Here is a 16,496-nt window from a genome sequence, read left to right as displayed (position 1 = left end):
GAGAAAGATAATCTGCCTCAATTCTAGAACTGCAAACAGGAATGATAATACCTGTATTAAAGGGCTGTGAGGATCAAATGTAATAAGACATGTGAAAGTGTTTTTTTTATTTTTTTTATTTTTTTTTTTATTTTTTTTTTCGAAAGTGTTTTAACAGATACAAAATGCTTCATAAATTTTAAAAAATTGAATTTATTGGGTTGACGTTGGTTAATAAAATTATATAGTTTTTAGGTATACAAATCTATAAGACATCATCTATATATTGTATTGTGTGTTTACCACCCCAAGTCAAGTCTCCTCTTCAGATAGGGTCCGTAGGCCTGGCTGGCGATCAGTGCCAATCTGTGGGGCAACCAGCGGGGTGATGGGGGGGGCGGCGGCGGCGGCGCTGGCACCCGCCTTGGCTGGCCTGGGGCCTGTGGGCAGCTCCTGCATTGAGCATCTGCCCCCTGGTGGTCAGTGCATGTCATAGCAACCGGTCGTTCTGCTGTTCGGTTGATTTGCATATTAGGCTTTTATTATATAGGTCATTTTCATGAAATGGCATAAACGAAATGTAGGTGAAATAGAATGATTAGAACTTTATAAGATATAACTGGAATTAAAAGGACTTTGGAAAATTGGAGAATAGCTCAGACACAAGAGAATTTAACTCAAAAGAAATAAACATAGGACATTTATAAAAGAGCAGCAAGTGACTGAAAAATAATATGTTTACTAAAAATGCAAATGAAATTGAAGACTGCTTATTATATTTTTATACAACTGGAAAAGATGTAGATAACAATTTCTTTTTTTAAATGCTAAGAATTGCATTTACTAAGATCAGGTTAAGTTTATCATCAAGGGTGAGAACTGCCCTGCCTGAGTGGTGTTGGGATAGTGGCTGAAATAACACTAGGAGGCCTAGTCTTTGGACAAAGGTTAAATACTGCTATAAAGGTTTACCACTTAAACTGATTTCAGGTACTGATTAGTTCTTAAGATCACACTGGCAGTGAGAGCAGAAAGAATGAGCTTAATAAAGGGAAAGGGAACTAACACTCTTTATATTTTTCCAAAATGATTTTTTGCTAGGAAAGCCACATTTTCTGCAACAGTACTCATAACATTCCAGACTGCAGGGGAAGCTCACTCTAATGTAGCAAAACTCACTGTGTCTTTTGAGTGCCAAGAGGAATACAAACCATACATTCCTAAAATATTTATTAAAATATATATATATTTTTCATAAGTTATTTACAAGAAAATTTGTTCAGATCTTTGAAACAAACAATGTTACAAAAAATTTTAATGGAGAATAGTTGCATTTTAAATATATTTCCTAGAATAAAGAACTCATATTCCTTAGAAAAGACATAGGATATTTAATTATCTACCTGTTAATAAAATATTCTTTATATAAATAGGTTATAATCTTTGCCACAAAGACACCAAATCTGCATCTACTCATTCACCTTCTCCCTCAGAAAACACCCATTTGCTATAGCATTTCTCTGTATGCAATAGCAGCCTCTGCTGGAGAAAGAAAAGAATGCTTGTATTACAAAAAATTAGCTCAAACCTATTTTGAACTGGAAGAACCTCAGATCTGTTTCCCACTGAACCACCAATCTAAATTAAAATAATTTTCAAGGTCTTAAAGATGTGCGAGCCTTATCAAGTATATCCTTCCTGATTTTTGGATAAGTTGGATGTGCTTCAAGAACCTGTAAAAACAGTGAGCAAAAAACAAGACAAAAAGCACAAGAACTTGTAATTATCCAGAACTGGAGAACTACAAAACTTACATGTAATGAACATTACAGTTGAGATTTCATTATATTAATACAGAAAATATAATTGCAATTTAAAAAATGATGTGATGAGATGTGACATGAAGATTCATTCATATTACTAGTAAATAGATGAAAACAGTAGTATATGAACTACATGTGGAAAAATAACAAATACAATTACTTCCTTAATAGGCCAGTTGCAGAAAACAACTACATATCAATAAATTAAGATATTTTAAAAATTTAACTATTATACATAATATTTAATTAATCTTTAGAGAATTATTTTTAAAAATATTTTTTTATTGATTTCAGAGAGGAAGGGAGAGGGAGAGAGAGATAGAAACATCAATGATGAGAGAGTATCATTGATTGGCTGCCTCCTGCACTCAACCCCTACCAGGAACTAAGCCTGAAAACCGGGCATGTGCCCTTGACCGGAATTGAACCCGGGACCCTTCAGTACGCAGGCCAACACTTTATCCACTGAGCCAAAACAGCTAGAGAATTATCTTTAACCAGGAGTACACATCAGATTTACCTCGAGTGATTTTGAAACATACAAAATTCCAGAACTACTGAGTCTAGAAGTGGGGAGATACTCATTAAAAAAAGACCAAACTCCACAAATGATTCTAATGTATAACCTTATATTAATGTACAACCTTAACCTTAATGTGAAATACTGGTTTACAGAGAGAGTCAATAATCAATTGCAATCGCTGAGACCAGTATTGACTCTAAGGATGCTGACATAGCACCTGGGATAAGGCACATTAACACAGCTCTTTTCTAAGGAGCTTTCCTGGGAACTTCTAACAATGCTTCATGTAATGTTTTATATGGAATATCAACAGGACAATGTTTATATAAAGAAACTGCAAATTCTAATACTGCAACTTATTTGTCATTTCAGTAAGGGTCACTTAATAGGGGATCAATCACAGAAAAGTAATCAAATGACTTCTACATCACAGAAATATCTCTTTTGTCTAACTTAAAAGTCTGAATTCTCTATTAACCAGATGTAGACACAGTCACAGAACTTCTATTCAGAACAATGAAATGACCTGGAGAATCTATAACAATGCTCAAATATCTTCTAACTTAAAGACTATGTTTTATTTCACTTGCTTCTTGTCTGGCCTCTGTCTTTAAAATGGAAATAAACATTGTACAATTTTTCTAAACTTTGAAAACTGATAACTGTCCAGAATGTATTTGATAAGTCACTTAACTAAAATACTACACTATATATATAGCTTGAAATTAATTAAAAGTAGGAAATTGTGCATCTGAAAAATTTTAAGAAATCTAAATTTAAGTGTTACCTGGTGACATACGTCAATTGCATCCACATATCTTTTTGCTTTTAAGTAATTAAATGCCAGTTTGTACCCTGTTAAGACAAAAACAACAACCCATAATGATACAGTACTATTTATAGAGCACACTGCTAGTATTACCGCTCTTTTTAAAAGTATATATATTTTATTGATTTTTTACAGAGAGGAAGGGAGAGGGATAGAGTTAGAAACATCGATCAGCTGCCTCCTGCACACCTCCTACTGGGGATGTGCCCACAACCAAGGTATATGCCCTTGACTGGAATCGAACCTGGGACCTTTCAGTCTGCAGGCCAACGCTCTATCCCAGCAGTTCTCAACCTGTGGGTCGCCACCCCTTTGGGGGTCGAACGACCCTTTCACAGGGGTCGCCTAAGACATCCTGCATATCAGATATTTACATTACGATTCATAACAGTAGCAAAATTACAGTTATAAAGTAGCAATGAAAATAATTTTATGGTTGGGGGTCACCACAACATGAGGAACTGTATTAAAGGGTCGTGGCATTAGGAAGGTTGAGAACCACTGCAGAGTCTATCCACTAAGCCAAACCGGTTAGGACTAGTATTACCCTTTTTTTGCCTCTTCCTTCATGTGCTTACTTACTAGAGAACCTAGAGGCTGGTGACTGCACTATGACAGACATGATGAGATAACAGAAGGTGGAGTGACATGAAAGGAGAACAGGTAGGAAAGAAAATGAAGTTGGAAAAAGGACCACAGTGAATACCCTTTTGGGTCAGCAGACTGCCATCCCACCAGTGTGATTCTGTAACTTACAGACTACAATAAAAACTCATCCTAGGGCAGTAAATGGTAACAGCTATTCAGTTATACAATATAGATTTACTCAGCACTAAAATACCAGGCAGACTGGTTCCTACAGTCATGAAGTTTACATCCTATGTGGAAAGAAAGCACATTATTAAAATAATTATGTAAGTGAATAAATAATTTCAAAACTGAGATAAATGCCATGAAATAAAGGTACAGGCTAAATGAGCTATAATGAGAAACCTGGTAGGGGAGAGGGTGGTGTCAGGCAACTTTTGAAATCTGAAGGAGGCATAAACTGAGCCAAGAGGGCATGAAGCGAGACCACTTTCAGGCCGAGGGAACTGTGCATATAAGGAACACACAGGAACCAAAGGGACCTAGAGGACATGGTAAGAGGGCAGAGCAGGTGGGAGAGTGGCCCAGAACAGAGATTATTCAGCAGATATTCCACATTATTGATGAGTAACAATTATCACAATTACTGATACCGAAATGTCATGTTTCAAATGGCGACAATTTAGAAAAAAAGGGTTATTTTTAAAAAAAACATTATTTTTTAAATTTATTTTTACTGCTGAAAGTATTACATGTTTACCCCCCGCCTTTTCCCTATGGACCCCCTCCACCCTGCACCCGCCCCACCCCCAGGCCTAAACTATACTACACTACTCTCTGTGTCCAAGCCTTATGCATATAAGTTCTTTGGTTAATCTCTCCGCACCCACCCACGCCTTTCCTCTGAGATTTATCAGTCTGCTCTTGGGCTCTAGTACCAAAACACATTTTTAGAATTTCAAAACATGTTTGAAAAAAATAACTGGCTAATGTAGTCATATAAAAGTGCGCACACGCACACATGCAGGCACACACATAACTGTCCTAGATGCAAACAGTAAGCCTCAGAGAGGTAAACTTGGTATCCTTATAAAGAAATTCTAAAATGGACTAATAAAGAGAGTTTGTGACATTTGAAATGAAAAACAATTTAAGGTGCCATGCCAAACACACTTTACATGGAAACGAGAGCCAAAAACACCTAGATTTAACTTTTGACTTCCTGACTAGGTTTGAGACCTTAGCCAAGTCACCTGAGCTGTCGATTTCAAGCTTCCTCATCTAAAAAATAGGATAATAATTTTTTCGCTCTTAGGATAATTTTAAAGACAATATACTTGTGAAAAGCTTTAAAAAATTTTAAAGCACCACAGAAATACTTGCAAAAATCATTTTTTCTGTGAAAACACTAAATTAGAAGTACAAAGTTTTAATGTTGAAAGAAACTTGATAGGTTACCTTGTTAAACATTTTTAGGAAAACAACAACAAAGGACTAAAAATGGTACACACACCAAAAATGGAAGCTGCATTATATGTGCTAAGCTTATAAGAATTCAACCTTCTGTAATTAGGGGGAAAATGGGAGAGAGAGGGAGGGACAGAAAGGGGGAGAAAAGAAGGGAGGGAGGGAGGGTAACAGGAATGACATGAACAGCCTAGTGACTGTCAGATAACCTGAGAATGGGTCTGAAGGAAAAACATGAACGTGTTCTTCTCTCGTAGGATCTCTCTTCCGGGTGCCCTTCCTTGTGACAACACTGAAGGGTGAATCCCATGGAAAGAATATGACCACATTAAGGATAGCCTGACAAATGGAAATGTGGCATGCATTATTAAGATGGCCGGCAGGTTGGGGGAGTTGGATGCAGTGACAATGCTAAGGAAGAAACTGAAGAATTAATTGAGAGCCTCTGAGGAATGTTTACTCAAGAAGTCTAAAAAATACAAAGATGGCACAATGAAAGAACTAGGGAGTTGAAATATCTATAGTTGCTGAAGTCTTCCAAGGAAGAGTGTATTTAAATAATTTAGCTTCTAAATGCACTCCTTTTGTGGAATAAAGTATCAAAATTTCATATATTTTAAGGATGTTATGGAATTTTCATTTTGCAAGGTGATTTTATTCTGTAAGATGTAGAATACCTAAAAAGGAAAAATACCATTGGCAAATGTTAGTTCCTGTGCTCTATATGAGTCTAGTAAGATAACAGACCCCAGAAAGATATCAGGTGGGAGTCCTGAACGGATAGTCTTAGTGTGAAGATGACCTGACTGCAAATGAAAAGAATCCATACTGTGATATGGCTGCTAAAAAGACAGATGTCATCTAAGGCTGAATTAACAACTACTAACTGCCTAATTTATAAAACAGCTTCATTATAAATACAATTTGATCTTAAATCATACTTAAGAACTGGTTCATTTCTGGTACAACAGGTCAGGAGGGACATAGCAAATAAAACACCCTTTCCCAAACTTAATTGGCCATGGAATCTAATCTCTTCATACTCATCTCTCTTATTTAAAAAAAATTTTTTAAATATATTTTTAATGATTTCCTTAAGGAAAGGAGAGAGAGAGAGAGAAACATCAATGAGAGAATCACTGATAGGTTGCCTCCTGCACACCCCACACTGGGGCATATGCCCTGAATGGGAATCGAATCTTGACCTGATTCATAGGTTAATGCTCAACTACTAAGCCACACTGGCTGGGCTCTCTTTCTTTTAATAATTATCTCACCAAGTATTCCAAAGCACAGCTGGGAAAACACTAATGTAGCGTTTCCAGGGTTCAGCAACAAGAAGGGTGGAAGACTTGGACGCAAGTTTCAGAAGGAATGGACCAATAGGTGAGGATGGCTTGAAGAGAACCCTTAGGGGAGACGTGGCAGAAATCTGGAACCAGAGTGCTGGAAGCCAGTTCCAGCATGTCATAATTTCAAGAGTTTCATCGAAAGGTTGATGGAACTTGGGGACTCAACAAGGGCTGAGTCACATATGTTATCACCTGTTGGGAATGGCTGAAGGCATTTCCCCAAACCTGAAAAGGATGCATTAAATTGATGGTTTACTGCCAGAAAGCTCAGGACATCTTAATCTACATGTTATTGCCTCCTACTGGCCAAACACCTGAACAGCCGTAGGCTATTCCCCAATCTGACAATGCTTCTGTACAAAACCCTACCCTTTGAAGTGTATATCTCCACCTTGCCTTAGGACAAATTGTGTTAATAAAAAATAAGGGGTCCTGAAACTAGGAGAACTTGGTTTCTTCAGCCAGGCTCCTTTGCCTCCCCCATATGCTTTTCAAAATTATGTTACGTCTCTGGACTCTTATTTAATCTATGCACAGCTCTTTCTCCAGATTCCAGAACCTTTCTAGATGCCGGATCAAGACCACCGGCATTAAATGACGCCCAACGTCCGGCATTACCAGAAGGCCATTGTGTGTAGAAGAAAAGGGCTCTGCTTACTCCAGAACACAGGATGCGCAGTTTCAATGAGGCACGTGTCAGCTCTGTGTAAATACGGAGCAGATCCTGGGGAAGAGCTACCCCACATTGTGGGGAGACAGAGCCACTAGTGTACTTCAGATACTACTCATCTGTCAGGGTGGCTGGAGACTGGCAGTCCTCAAACTAATAGCCTACGATTGGAATAAGATGATGTTTCTAGATGCTCAGGGAGAAAAAATATGTTTCATGGTCAAATTATTGCAGGAAACATGTCCCTTCTGTGATAGCTGTCACAATACACAGTAGGGTTGAAAGGCTTTGAGAAGTTCTACAGTCAAGATATCTGCAGAATGTGATTTAATGCAATGTTTTTCTAATGTTCTTGACAATGGAACACTTCTGCCCACAGGATTTCCATTTTGGAAATAACAGAGGATGAAGGGAGAGAAAGGGCAGAATTACATTAGATGTCCTTAAGGTGACTAACGACAAGTTTGAATATCAGGAAATGATACCTAATAACTATTAGTAGCTAATAATTTATTGTGAATATAAAATTTATTCTTCAGAAGGACTGGCAAAAGAAGTGAGCTCTTAATGTGCATTTTGTTCTTAAAAAAAAAGTCTAATGCATTTAAATGAATATCTATGTATATATAAAAGCCTAAGCGACCACATGACTGAATGACTGGTCGACCAGTCGCTATGACATGCACTGACCACCAAGGGGCAGATGCTCAATGCAGGAGCTGCCCCCGGTGGTCAGTGTGCTCCCACAGCCAACCTCCTGTGGCTGGCCAACCTCCCATGGTCCCTTCCCCCAGCCGGCCAGCTCTGATCGGCCCTGATCACTGGCCAGGCCGAGGGACCCCCCCCCCCCATGCACTAATTTATGCACCGGGCCTCTAATCTATACTAATAAAAGAGAAACATGCAAATTATCATCACACCACTACCCTACCAGCCAATCAGAGTGAATATGCAAATTAACCCGAACCCATGGCAACCCCACCCCCCGCCGCTCCGGGCCCGTGGGGGTCGGAGAAGTCGGGCACCAGTGCTTGAGGCTGGCTGCAGCCCGGGAGACAAAGAAGCCGCCTGCCCCGTGATCCCAGGCTGCAGACAGCAGAAGCCTCATGTCCACCTGCCCCACGTCCTGGGGGAGACAGAGAAACCGGGCCCCAGCACCTGAGGCTGGCTGCAGCCCGGGAGACGAAGAAGTTGCCTGCCCCCTGATCCCAGGCCGCAGCCAGCAGCAGAAGCCTCATGTCCACCTGCCCCATGTCCTGGGGGAGATGGAGAAACCGGGCCCCAGCACCTGAGGCTAGGTGAGGCCCAGGAGATGAAGAAGCCACTTGCCCCATGATCCCAGGCCGCAGCCAGCTGGAGAAGTCGCCCACACTGCATCCCAGGGAAGACAGAGAAGCCGCCCACCCCGCAGTCCGGGACACCAGTACCTGCGGCTGGCTGTGGCCCAGGAGACGGAGAAGCTGCCCACCCTGCGGTCCTGGGCGCCAGCACTTGTAGCTGCAGCCCAGGCAAAGCCACCTGCCCACCATCCCCTGTGGCTGCAGCTGGCCTGGGTGCCTATGGCTGATCAGAGGGAGGGAAGCCCGGATCCTGGGTGCCTGTGATCGGCTGGAGGAGGGAATCCTGGGTCCCGGATGCGGGGCTGAGGCAGAGGTGGTTAGGGGCAATCAAGCCAGCAGGAGAGCAGTTAGGGACAATCAGGTTGGCAGGCAGAAGTAGTTAGGGGCAATCAGGCAGGCAGGCGAGCGGTTAGGAGCCAGCAGTTCTGGATTGTGAGAGGGATGTCCGACTGCCGGTTATCCCCTGAGGGGTCCCAGATTGGAGAGGGTGCAGGCCGGGCTGAGGGACACCCCCCGTGCATGAATTTCATGCACCGGGCCACTAGTTTACAAATAAAACCCAGGTTTCCTGTAAAAACCTAGTGCCTAATTCGTTAAACTCACCTATTGCTGGGTTTGTCTGATTCCCGTGTTTCCATGCCATCTCGTAGTTTAAGGCAGCATCTGTATACGTTTGCTCTTTTTCCATAATGTAGCCCATATATTCATAAGCTTTGCAGCAAGACTAAAGAAAAATGGAAGTTGTATCAATAAACTAAGCTCCATACCACTAAGATTTTGAGGTGCTTATGACCATAGAGGTCACCCATATTAACTAATTTATATGGCACATAAAACAATGGTTTTCAGCCTCAGCTACACAATCAAATGATCTAAAGGATTTAATAAAGGATTCTGAGGCCAAGCCCCCACCTCAAACCTGGAATCAGAATTTTTGGGTGAGAAGGGAATTTGTATTTTATTCATATACATGAATACATTTATTGTGAATAATTTCAACACACAAATATTATCCCCCACAGTTGTCCTTCTGTATTATCAGATAAAAACTCAGATATTGTCATTTCATCTATAAATATTTTATTATGCTTCTTTAAAAATAAGAACTTTCTTTAAACAAAACCACGAACCACAACTTGTCACACCTAAATGTAACAACTTGACATCACCAAGTATCCAGTCACTATTGAAATATCAATGGCCTCAATATAATTTTATTTTTGTTTGTTAGGATGAGAATCAAAATAAGGTTTACTCATTGCCATCTGACATGACAGGATGGCCTAATGTCATTTTGTACATTTCCTGTCTTAGATTTGGATGATCTTCATCTTTAAATTACATAATTCAATATTTCTAAGCTCTATCTCCTGAATCTTATGTTTCCAATACTGACAAGCTTAACCAGCAGGGCTGAGCCTCTACAGCAGCCATCATGTACAAACATGCAATGTATTGCTGTCAGTTTCTGGCAAACTGAAACTCTTGGCATGAAATCAGCCATTTAAGAGTTTTACTTTTTCAAAGCCTCTTAATGAGCACTCTCTTGTTTTTCAAGGCAATATAACTTAAATTAGATGTATAAACTATAAGTTGATAAATGGCTTACATTTTAGGTTTTGAAAGTTCCTAAGAAAATAACTGAATAGTATCAGATGATCTCTTTAAAAAATAAATGATCCATTTTGTAATCTAATTTGCTTGAAGAGAATAAAACATTGATTTTATGTGATTAAAGATTTGAAATAACTGATATGAATGTGTAAAGATAAATATCTTCAAGTTTCTAAAATGAATACAAGTATGTCTCAACAAATAGTTAAAAAATGTTTTATTGAATAAGACATTCTTTTTGTGTATGTGTGATTAAACACCAAAATGCACTGTTAAGTAAAGAGCCTTAAATTCTAAGGATTTTAAGATTTTCAATTTCATACCTAAAGATAAGAACTTATTAAACAAATCATATTAAATGCTGAAAAGACTTTTCACACAAAGTATGTTATACACAGTGGATTATGATACTGTGGAAAGTCATGCAGCTGTAGCAAAGTCATGGAGTATTTCTTAACAGGAAGGATGGATGCCCGCAATTAATGCTCTTCTGCAATTTTCATTAGTTCTGAGATGGCATGGGTAATCACAGGCAAATACTTGACATTCCAAAACACTTTCTATAAGTAGGGCATACCACAGCTGAAAGTTAAAACTGTATAAATCTGTGTTTTTTATATTTATTTTCAAGGGCAAATGGATTCTTTCTTATTATTAACTAGAGGCCCGATGCACAAAATTCATACAAGAGTAGGCCTTCTTTCCCCCCAGCTGCCGGCACCAGCTTCCCTCTGGTACCCAGAACCCGGGCTTCCCTCGCAGCCACGGCTTCATCTGGAAGGACATCTGGTCTAATTAGCATATTATGTTTTTATTATTATAGATGTTGGTTTCCTGATTATGGTAAGAATAAACATTGAATTTTCAAAACACACACACAGGAATCCTTAGAAATAGACCAACACTCTGTAATAGCCTATTATAGAAGGCTTATACAATAAAGGTTAACAATGATTGTTTTACCCCTCAATCGACTACCTTATTATGATGCAGGCATCGCTTTAACAGTTCTTCTGCCATGTCGTATTTGGCTGACTGAATATAAATATCAGCAAGTAGCAGCCAGCTCCTCTCAAAGTCCTCAGCATCAACAGGATTCCAGTTCATTTTCGCAATCCGCTTCAGCTGGTTTCTGGCTCGTGGAGTCTGTTTCAGGATCATATAAGCTGTTGCCATTCCCAAAAGTGCTGGAATATGATCCTTCTGTAAGAAAACCAAACTTTAGACCCTCAGATACACAAACATAAGTAAGTGTCCTATGTTTAAAAGGAAAACACATGGAAAGTAGCAAGTGCCACATAATATGGATTCTATTTCATGCTCCGTACAGCTAACTGTGATAGGGTCATTAATTAACACATCAAGTAAGCTCACCCTACCATGTAGAAGTTGGGTGAGGTGCCGCGTGGTTAAGATAATTCAATAAATTTGCAGATGCCACAACCACACAATCCCAGACAATTCGGGTGAGTCAATCTTTAATGGAATTGACTGGCTGTTTTGGTTTTGCACAGATACAAAAAAATAAACAAAATTCTATTTCAGTGGAATCCTGACTGAACATTTGCATTTTGACTCCTTCATTCTTTCATCTGTAAAAAGGAATAACAATGATTTACCCACAATGATAGTCCTTATCTATATTGACTTACCCTATTACTCCTTTTCTTCCCCTTCTCATTTTCACTTTATTCAACAGCCTCTTCTCCCAATAAAGATCAATGAAATGTTATAAATAAGCATGCAATTAGTTAGTCATGTGGAAATTATAGAAAATAAACTCGTTTTAAAACATGCTTTTATAGAGTTTTGATATTTTGCATGGGTTCAAAAGGAAAAACAATGTAGTTAATCTGGCCTCCCATTCCTTGTAATAGAATTTGCAGAATTTAGAAATTTCTTCTCTTTTGTGTGGTAAAATTCTACGTGATTGCTATTATAGTGAGGTGTTAGTGTACTAGGATAGTAGATGATAAAATACAGATGCACTGAAAGACATCAGGTTTAGGTAAGCCATAAGAAACAGGGTAGCAGAATAGTAAAACGTTCAACGCCCAACACGACCCTGGTTGGAAGTCGGAAATAACCTGGATTAGAGAAGGTTATTCATCAGAGCTTGATGAACACAGCTTTTTAAGAACATAAAATATCCCTGGCTCTAATTTTATATCTTTCAATAAACTTCCAATATGTAATTTGTTCTCATTAAAGAGTGGCAAAAAGGTTTTATTTGAGTGTCAAATCCACCCACTGGCAGTAAATTCTGAAGCTGTGTGTGGATGTTATCAGTTACTGAGCCTCATCCTCACCCTCAACCTATGTGGGCTAGAGGGAAAAGAAAATGGAGGCCGGCTATGAATTTGTCAGTCAGATCCCAGGACAGCCCACAAAGAGAAGGACCCTGTAATAATGTCCAGATCTTTTCACATACTAAAAATATCCCACACTACACATTTAAAAATAAACCCTCTGATTTTAAAATCACACACCTCAAGTTTGATGAGAATGAATCAATTCCCCACAGCTTGATCATGGCTGAGTGAACCCAAGAATAGTTTCTAAAACTGCAAATCTGCCCTGGCCAGTGTTGCTAATGGTTAGAGCATCGGCCCTTGCACCAAAGGGTCCCAGGTTTGATTCCCAGTCAAGGGCATGTTCCTGGGTTGCGGGTTCACTTCCCACCCACGGTTGGGGCGACCAGGCAATGTGTCTCTCTCACACTGTTGTTTCTCTGTCTCCCTCTTATTCTCTCTCCCTCCCTCCCACTCTCTCTGAAAAGCAATGGAAAAAATATCTTCAGGTGAAGATTAACAAAAATAAAACTGCAAATCTGAATTCTCAACCCGGCCTCAGACCCAAGATGTCTCTCTGGTGCAGACATCCTAAGGCATTCGGCCAGCTTCCCTCTCTCATGCTCAGTCCATGCTCAGCTGCAACACTTTGGACCACAAAGGACAATACAGCTATGTTATAAACAACATGCTTTTATGGTTCAAGGTGATGGAATGAAAGCTAGTGGAAGCACTGCTGTGCTTAATGTACTTTCCACCATTTCCTCCCACGATTCCTGTCGCATACCTCTTTTTCAATCAATCTGAATGCCGCATAGTGCTGTGAACATGCCATTTCCCTGCCCCCGTCTTTGTTCCTATTTCCCCTTACCCTGCAATGCACTTTCTCCATCTGTGTCTGTGAAAATGCAAGTTATGCTGGTTCTTCTTAAAACATACCTTCTCCACAAAAGGGCCTCCCAACTCTCCTTATATTGTTTCCTACAGCACTTTTATTTGCAACTCTAGGATAGAATGTCATAAATTTTGTGTTGTACCACAGTCAGTATGCTTACCTCATGGTCCCTAGATTATAAGAAACTTGAAGGAACTATACTTTAACTTTGTGACTCCCATTGTGCTTAGTACTATACTCACTGGCTGCTTAATCAATATTCATTATAGTTAACTAGAGGCCCGGTGCACGAATTTGTGCACCAGTGGGGTCCCTTGGCCTGGCCTGTGGGATGGGGCCAAAACTGGCTCTCCAACATCCTCCAAGGGGTCCCAATTGTGAGAGGGTGCAGACCAGGCCAAGGGACCCCACGGGTGCACGATCGGGCCTGGAGAGGGATGCCGGAGATTGGCCAGCCAATGAGGGACTGTGGGAGGGCTTCAGGGCATGTCCAGCGCGTCTCACTCAGTCACAATTGGCCGGACCCCAGCAGCAAGCTAACCTACTGGTCGGAGTGTAGGCAGACATTCAACTCAGGAGCTGCCCCCTGGTGGTCAGTGTATGTCATAGCGAGTGGTTGAGTGGCCTTAGCATATCATTAACATATTACTCTTTGATTGGTTGAATGGCCGACTAGACGACCAGACACTTAGCATATTAGGCTTTTATTATATAGGATACTAGAGGCCCAGTGCACAACATTCGTGTGCTCTGGGTTGGAGGGGGGTCCCTCAGCCCGGCCTGCACCCTCTCGCAGTCTAGGAGCCCTTGGGAGATGTCTGATGGCTTAGGCCCGTTCCCTTTGGGCCGCAGTCGGACATCCTTAGCGCTACAGTGGAGGCAGGCTGCTGCGTTCCCAAGCTGTCAGCCCGGCTTGTGGCTAAGTGGTGCTCCCCCTGTGGAAGCACACTGACCACCATGGGGCAGTTCCTGAGTTAAGTGTCTGCCCCCTGGTGGTCAGTGCGCATCATAGCAACTGGTCATTCCGCTGTCTGGTCAATTTGCATATTACCCTTTTATTATATAGGATACGCAATCTATGAGTTAAAAGAAAAAAGTGCAAGATAAAATTTGTTGCTTATGAAACTTCAGTTCACACACCAGTCTTTGGACAGTTCGGTCAGTAAACAGATTTGAGGAGAATATATTACTAATCACATATGTAAGAATAAAAAAAAAATAATGTAGTCTCACCAACACAAAAACTGATCATCTTTCTAGGAAATAGCTGTGATGTCACTAGCTGCTTTTGTGTTCTCTCTCAGATCCCACAGTTTAAACTCTCATTACATTCAGGGGTGGGGAACCATTTTTTTTTTTTTGCCAAGGACCATTTGGATATTTATAACATCATTCACAGACCATACAAAAGTATCAACTTAAAAATTAGCCTACTATATTTGGTCAAACATTTAATTAACTCACCCCTAATGCCTTGGCAGGGCCAGACCAAATGATTTTGCGGGCCTTACATGGCCCGCGGGCCAGATGTTCCCCACCCTTGCATTACATGCTAGGATGCTCCTTCACATTCGGTGGCTGTGATACCTTACTTGAAATGGTGCTTCATCGTGTTCTTACACATTTTCCTGGTCTGACATGACAGTCCTATTTCTGGTCTCAGTTCAGTCAGCCACTGTCATCACCTGCTGCTTCACAGCCAATTCCAATGAGCACAACCCCAGGGAACATTACTTCAATGTCAGCAGAAGGTTCTGCTCCAGGATGGGGCTGCTGCTGATGCTATCTTGCTGTCTGTTCCAAGGGTGGCTTAGATGGTAATACAGTGCCATCTAGGACACTTGGAACCAAACAGCAAATGGGGCTGTGGGTTTTCCCAAATCCCTTCAGAGTCTGGAAGGCAGGGGGAAAGGGTCACAATAGGAGTCCTTGGTGGTTTATTGTTATCACTGTGACTTCTGAACCATAAGAAAACAAAGCAAAACTCTGTAAATCTTATGACAGACACAAACTCATGAGTTTCCAGTGGCCTACAACATTGTTGAGTGGAAAAACATGAAACCTAATGAGTATGCTTAGAACTAGTTATTACCAACTGCTATTGGGGTGGGTGCCTAGAGTTCCTTCCTTAATATCAAGTAGTTAAAGAAATACAGTACCATTTGAGGAAAGGAAAAAAGAACACCAGAGAATGAGAAGGAAGGTGGGTCTGACGGGTGAAAAGAGGAAGCCTTTAAAATAATAATAATAATAATAATAATAATAATAATAGGATTATTTCAGTGTTGCTAGAGATCAATGTCATTATTTGCATGATATAGGTTGTCAGTATTGATCTCACTTAGCCTTAGAGTTGGAAAATTTTCAAATTCACGTAAGTGAAAAGGTGAGCAATGCCGGTAGCCTGGTGTTTATTTTCCCTTAGTAAGTTAACCTAGGCTACATCTACAACACACGACTTCTCCAGGGATAAAGCTGTTCCCTTGAAAATTAATTTATGCCCTTTTGAAGAATTTCCTTTCTCCAGAATTCACCATCCTAACTGTGATAAATACATCAACCACACATAAAAACAGTAACAGTGTCTCCTGGAGACAAAGGTACACTGTGTAAAATTATGCCAAACTATATACCTAATTTAAAAAAATATATTTTTATTGAATTTTATAAAGAGAAAGGAAGGGAGAGGGAGAGAAATATTGATGTGAGCGGAACATTGATCAGCTGTCCCCCTGAATGCCCCTTTCCAGGGATTGAGCATGCAACTCGAGCATATGACCTGACTGGAAATCAAACCATGACCCCTCAGTGCACTGGATGATGCTCAATTAACCAAAATACACCAGCCAGGGCTATATGCCTAATTTTTAATACTACTAAGTAATTAATTCAATTTTCAGAAAACAAAGTAATCAAAACACATATTTCTATACCATCATCTATATATATAAAAGACAAGTGACTAGAATGACCAGAATGACCAGAACGACCGAGAGACCAGCCAACCTCCCGTGGCCCCTCCTCCCGGCCGGTCTGGCCCCCTATTTGCCCCCCCACCCCAACTGGGGGTGGGGCTGGCCGACCTCCCACGGTCCCCCCCCACCTCCTTCCGGGCGGGCCAGACC

At 40.5% G+C, this 16,496-nt stretch overlaps 1 protein-coding gene across 3 annotated transcripts in view; it reads right to left on the bottom strand.

Moving 5' to 3' along the window:
* Positions 1–258: 258 nt before the first annotated feature.
* TTC21B (tetratricopeptide repeat domain 21B) overlaps positions 259–16,496 on the bottom strand; it is a 75,647-nt gene continuing 59,409 nt past the window's right edge. For all 3 annotated transcript variants that reach the window (XM_080667292.1, XM_080667293.1, XM_080667294.1), the window contains 4 exons: positions 11,164–11,388; positions 9,175–9,295; positions 3,113–3,180; positions 259–1,712 (listed from right to left, as the gene is read on the bottom strand). In XM_080667292.1, the coding sequence (XP_080523418.1) occupies positions 1,635–1,712; positions 3,113–3,180; positions 9,175–9,295; positions 11,164–11,388 (492 nt within the window). In that variant the 3' untranslated portion in view covers positions 259–1,634. The remainder of the gene's footprint in view (positions 1,713–3,112; positions 3,181–9,174; positions 9,296–11,163; positions 11,389–16,496) is intronic.

The sequence above is a fragment of the Plecotus auritus genome, assembly GCF_963455305.1.
Source record: "Plecotus auritus genome assembly, chromosome: 5".
Taxonomy (NCBI): Eukaryota; Metazoa; Chordata; class Mammalia; order Chiroptera; family Vespertilionidae; genus Plecotus; species Plecotus auritus.
This window is presented reverse-complemented; position numbering and strand designations above follow the sequence as displayed.